This window comes from Mizuhopecten yessoensis, unplaced genomic scaffold (genome assembly GCF_002113885.1).
Source record: "Mizuhopecten yessoensis strain PY_sf001 unplaced genomic scaffold, ASM211388v2 scaffold1303, whole genome shotgun sequence".
Classification (NCBI taxonomy): domain Eukaryota; kingdom Metazoa; phylum Mollusca; class Bivalvia; order Pectinida; family Pectinidae; genus Mizuhopecten; species Mizuhopecten yessoensis.
Window position 1 is genome coordinate 31894 of NW_018403979.1, and position 6247 is coordinate 38140.

Here is a 6247-nt window from a genome sequence, read left to right on the forward strand (position 1 = left end):
TGTGGCCCAAAGATTATTCCTGTTTACGGCGTCCAACTATTAACGTGTAACAAAATACAGAACCGTATATATTTTGGACACTCACAGATTAACAGAACGAAATACATTACGAAAAGTCTGGAAGAATAAAATCGTACCAACAATCATTGGGGGTATCATTCAGACTATGAAAGCGTGCCTATTATCTAACTATTTACTTACGTGACATTATTGATTCTGATTTTCAGAAAATGTGTTTCATTCGCGTAGATCGCATCAATCTGAAATATCAAGCATACACCATTTTCTTTGACTATAATCAAGAGGTGCCCCGTTACATTCAACAAAGGATATTCACTTAAACATAAAATGCACACGTGATTTTTTAGATGACTGTTATTTAGCGTGTATTTGGAAATTGCCGTTGGTATTTTTGAAACACATGATACACATGCCGGAATGACTTTGGAATTTTATGGATTAAAGTTGGAATTTCCTAACAATCTTTCGATCAATAAAAATATTTTTTTAGTTCCATTCTAAATATTGATGGGTTTTGTGTGTACGTTACGGCACGTAATAACGTTTTTTTTTGTGAGGAAATTATCCCCTTTTCATACGGCATGACTGTTTAAATTTTAGCTCTAAAGCTGACAGTGCAAGTTAAAAAGCTTTCAATTAAGATAGAAAAACCGGTTTGACAGGTAATGTGCTTTTTATACCTAGGGAGACCAATTCCGTCTTTTCGTATTGCAGAGTTATCTGCTCTTGTAAGCAGGTATTGATACATGTAGCTATGTCATTAGTTTGTGTGAGAAAATTACGTCGTTTTCTCAAAAACGTATGATGTTACTCTCACAAACAAATGACGTAACAATCAATACCTGCTCACAAGAGCAGATAACTCTGCAATACGAAAAGACGACATACGCGTTACTAAGCAAGGACAAATTAAAATGTCGGTGCTTCCTTAGAAACAATAGCCGGAAGAGAAAGTCACTGGTGAAGATTTCAAAACAAGAAAAAAAAAATGAATTAAAACCCCCTTTTGTTTGATCTCAATTGAAAGCTCTCCAACTTGCATTGTCAGCTTTAAGTCTCAACTGATTAATCAATTATTAAACTATCAACAAACAGAATTATTACTTTCTATATATATTTAGACAATGATTTACTGCTGACTTACTCCGTATATTAGAGCGAGGTAGGCGGCTGACTGTGTATTGAGGTATGTTGTGACGTCACTGACGGTATCAGACAGAGAAAACTTCATCCCGATACTTCTGTTTCCCACTGAACCTTAAATCCAAATCACAACGGTTACAAAGATGAAATGACGTGTTGCCTTTAACTGCACCCCAAAAATAGTGAACGTTACTTGGAAAAACAGGTTTTCTAAACAAGTTAGCATATAAGGAGTTCTTTTAATAGCTATTTGTAGGATCATACTTTGTTTTTTCCTAAGACAAAACATGCATACTGTTTTAGGAATCTCATCAGTGTGTTTTTTCTAGTTTTTGTCACATTATAATCCGTATAAGATCTGTTAGTATGTTAGATTAGTTAGTATACGATATCAATGTTAATAATATTATAAATGTTAATATATTAATAACGCGATAATACCAAGAACACTATACCCGCTCCTTCAATAATGACGTAGACTTTTCCGTCGTCGTCGTCGGCAGGGAAGCTATCAGTGGAAGCTGTACTTTCTGCAGTAGATGCGGTTAGGTTTTCCCTCTCAAACGAAGGGATATTCTCAAGAGTGTCTGGTGCTTGTGATGCAGTATCAATACCATCAGTGATGGTACCCTCTGTAGTTGTATCTTCAACAGATTTGTTGCTTTCAGTAGTCGATGTGATCGGAAATTCGGTTTCAGTTGAACTTTCTGTGGAAGGAGATATGAAACATCTTACTCCATCGAAAGTAGAACCTCCTGTTGATGTAGGGATTTCTGTTCCAGCGGAAGTGGTACCGTCGGTGGAAGTGGTTGTGAAGCATCTTACGCCATCGAAAGTTGTACCTCCTGTTGAAGTAGGGATTTCTGTTCCAATTGAAGTCGTACCGTCTATGGAGGCTGTTGTGAAGCATCTTACGCTATCGAAAGTAGTACCTTCTGTTGTAGTAGGAACTTCAGTTTCAGTCGAAGTGGTACCGTCTGTAGAACTAGAAGTGAAGCACCGTATGTCACCGGAAGTAGTACCTCCTGTTGTCGTAGGGATTTCTGTTCCATCGGAAGTGGTACCGTCTGTGGAAGTGGTCGTGAAGCATCTTACGCCATCGAAAGTAGTACCTTCTGTTGTAGTAGGGATTTCTGTTCCAGCGGAAGTGGTACCGTCTGTAGAAGTGGTTGTGAAGCATCTTACGCCATCGAAAGTAGTACCTTCTGTTGAAGTAGGAACTTCAGTTTCAGTCGAAGTGGTACCGTCTGTGGATCTAGACGTGAAGCATCGTATGTCACCGGAAGTAGTACCTCCTGTTGTCGTAGGAATTTCTGTTCCAGTGGAAGTGGGTCTGACTGTAGAAGTGGTTGTGAAGCATCTTACTCTATTGAAACTAGAACCTTCTGTTGTAGTAGGGATTTCTGTTCCAGCGGAAGTGGTACTTTCTGTAGAAGTGGTTGTGAAGCATCTTACGTCATCGAAAGTAGTACCTTCTGTTGTAGTAGGGATTTCTGTTCCAGCGGAAGTGGTACCGTCTGTAGAAGTGGTTGTGAAGCATCTTACGCCATCGAAAGTAGAACCTCCTGTTGTAGTAGGGATTTCTGTTCCAGTTAAAGTCGTACCGTCTGTGGAGGTTGTTGTGAAGCATCTTACTCTATCGAAAGTAGTACCTTCTGTTGTAGTAGGGATTTCTGTTCCAGCGGAAGTGGTACCGTCTGTAGAAGTGGTTGTGAAGCATCTTACGCCATCGAAAGTAGAACCTCCTGTTGTAGAAGGGATTTCTGTTCCAGTTAAAGTCGTACCGTCTGTGGAGGTTGTTGTGAAGCATCTTACTCTATCGAAAGTAGTACCTTCTGTTGTAGTAGTAGGAACTTCTGTTTCAGTCGAAGTGGTACCGTCTGTGGAACTAGACGTGAAGCATCGTATGTCACCGGAGGTGGTACCTAATGTTGTCGTAGGAATTTCTGTTCCAGACGGTTTAGTACTTTCAGTGGATGTGAAACATCTTATCCCAACGGGAGTAGTACCTTTTGTGGTAGAAGGAAGGCATATTAACCGAACGGACATGACCCTCTTGGTTTTAAAAGGCGTTTCTGCTGAGTCCGGTGTTGTGGTACCTTTGGTAGATTTCGACGTTTGCATTCTTGATGTTGTGGCATCTTTTCTACTTATGGTCATTTTCATTGTTGATGTTGCTGCCTCTGTTTTAGATGCAGTCCTAATTAAACCAGGTGTGGTGGCCTCTGTTGCAAAGGTCATGTGTTGTTTTGGTTCCACTTTAGTGGTTTGTTGTCTTGTTAGTCTTTCCTTTGTTGTTGACATGTCGGCTTGTATTTCTTGTGGTGTGGCCTTTGTTGTAAACTTGGTCGTAAGTAATCCTAGGGTTTGTACCTCTACTGCAGACGACGTAGTTGTTTGTACTGGCGGTTTTGTTGTTTCTATTGCCGATATGTTCGTATTTATTCCTGGTATTGTGGCCTTTGTGGTAGACGTACTTGTTTGTACTTTTGGTCTTTCTGTCGCTGTGGTAGACGTTGTTTTATGTATCCTTGGTATTTTCCCTGCAGTTATCCAAGATGTTGATCGTATATTTGGGGTCGTGACCTCTGTTGTAGGCTTTGCCGTTTGTATTTTTGGTAATGTTGCCTCTGTTGTAGACTTGGTCGTTATGACTTTTGGTGTTGTGGCTTCTGTCGTAGACGTGGTCGTTCTGACATTTGGTGTTGTGGCCTCTGTTATAGACTTGGTCGTTATGATTGCTGGTTTTGTGGCCTCTTTCGTAGACGTGGTAGTTTGTGGTGTGGTTGCTTCTGTCGTAGACGTGGTTGTGATGATTTGTGGTGTTGTGGCCTCTGTCGTAGAGGTGGTCGTTATGATTGCTGTTGTGGCCTCTGTCGTAGTCGAGGTCGTTATGATTGTTGGTATTTTGGCCTCTGTCGTAGACTTGGTCGTTATGATTGCTGGTGTTGTGGCCTCTGTCGTAGACATGGTCGTTATGATTGTTGGTATTTTGGCCTCTGTCGTAGACTTGGTCGTTATGATTGTTGGTATTTTGGCCTCTGTCGTAGACGTGGTCGGTATGACTTTTGGTGTTGTGGCCTCTGTCGTAGACTTGGTCGCTATAACTCTTGGTGTTGTGGCCTCTGTTGTAGACGAGATCGTTATGACTTTTGGTGTTGTGGCCTCTGTCGTAGACATGGTCGTTATGATTGTTGGTATTTTGGCCTCTGTCGTAGACTTGGTCGTTATGATTGTTGGTATTTTGGCCTCTGTCGTAGACTTGGTCGTTATGACTCTTGGTGTTGTGGCCTCTGTCGTAGACGTGATCGTTATGACTTTTGGTGTTGTGGCCTCTGTAGTAGACGTGGTCTTTATGACTTTTGGTGTTGTGGCCTCTGTCGTAGACTTGGTCGCTATAACTCTTGGTGTTGTGGCCTCTGTTGTAGACGAGATCGTTATGGCTTTTGGTGTTGTGGCCTCTGTCGTAGACATGGTCGTTATGATTGTTGGTATTTTGGCCTCTGTCGTAGACTTGGTCGTTATGACTCTTGGTGTTGTGGCCTCTGTCGTAGACGTGGTTGTTATGACTTTTGGTGTTGTGACCTCTGTCGTAGACGAGGTCGTTATGACTTTTGGTGTTGTGGCCTCTGTTGTAGACGTGGTTGTTATGACTTTTGGTGTTGTGACCTCTGTAGTAGACGTGGTCTTTATGACTTTTGGTGTTGTGGCCTCTGTCGTAGTCGTGGTAGTTATTACTTTTGGTATTGTGGCCTCTGTCGTAGACGTGGTCGTGATGACTTTTGGTGTTGTGGCCTCTGTCGTAGACGAAGTCGTTATAACTCTTGGTGTTGAGGCCTCTGTTGTAGATGAGATCGCTATAACTTTTGGTGTTGTGGCCTCTGTCGTAGTCGTGGTAGTTATTACTTTTGGTATTGTGGCCTCTGTCGTGGACGTGGTCGTTATGATTTTTGGTTCTGTGGTCCCTGTCGTAGACGTGATCGTTATGAGTTTTGATGGTGTGGCTTCTGTCGTTGACAAGGTCTTTATGGCTTTTGGTGGTGTGGCCTCTGGCGTAGACGGGATCGTTATAACGTTTGGTGTTGTGGCCTCTGTCGTAGACGTGGTCGTTATGACTTTTGGTTCTGTGGTCTCTGTCGTAGACGTGATCGTTATGAATTTTGATGGTGTGGCTTCTGACGTAGACGGGATCGTTATGACTTTTGGTGTTGTGGCCTCTGTCGTAGACGTGGTCGATATGAATTTTGGTGATGTGGCTTCTGTCGTAGACAAGGTCTTTATGACTTTTGGTGTTGTGGCCTCTGTCGTAGTCGTGGTAGTTATGACTTTTGGTGTTGTGGTCTCTATCGTGGATGAGGTCGATATGACTTTTGGTGTTGTGACCTCTGTAGTAGACGTGGTTGTTATGACTTTTGGTGTTGTGGCCTCTGTCGTAGACGTGGTCGATATGACTTTTGGTGATGTGGCTTCTGTCGTAGACGTGGTCGTGATGACTTTTGGTGTTGTGGCCTCTGTAGTAGACGGGATCGTTATGACTTTTCGTTCTGTGGCCTTTGTCGTAGACGTGGTCGTTATGACTTTTGGTGTTTTGGCCTCTGTCGTAGACTTGGTCGTTATAACTTTTGGTGTTGTGGCCTCTGTCGTAGACGAGGTCTTTATGACTTTTGGTGTTGTGGCCTCTGTCGTAGACGTGGTTGTTATGACTTTAAGCGTTGTGGCCTCTGTCGTAGACGGGATCGTTATAACTTTTGGTGTTGTGGCCTCTGTCGTAGTCTTGGTAGTTATGACTTTTGGTGTTGTGGCCTCTGTCGTGGATGTGGTCGTTATGACTTTTGGTGTTGTGACCTCTGTAGTAGACGTTGTCTTTATGACTTTTGGTGTTGTGGCCTCTGTCGTAGACGGGATCGTTATAACTCTTGCTGTTGTGACCTCTGTCGTAGACATGGTTGTTATGACTTTTGGTGTTGCGGCCTCTGTCGTAGACGAGATCGTTATGACCTTTGGTGTTGTGGCCTCTGTCGTAGACGAGGTCGTTATGACTTTTGGTGTTGTGGCCTCTGTCGTAGACGGGATCGTTATGACT

General features: G+C 42.7%; 1 protein-coding gene across 1 annotated transcript in view; it reads right to left on the bottom strand.

Annotated features, from left to right (window-relative positions):
• Positions 1-1587: 1587 nt before the first annotated feature.
• LOC110458829 (mucin-17-like) overlaps positions 1588-6247 on the bottom strand; it is a 39846-nt gene continuing 35186 nt past the window's right edge. The window contains exon 8 of the mRNA XM_021510777.1: positions 1588-6219. Within this exon, the coding sequence (XP_021366452.1) occupies positions 1588-6219 (4632 nt within the window). The remainder of the gene's footprint in view (positions 6220-6247) is intronic.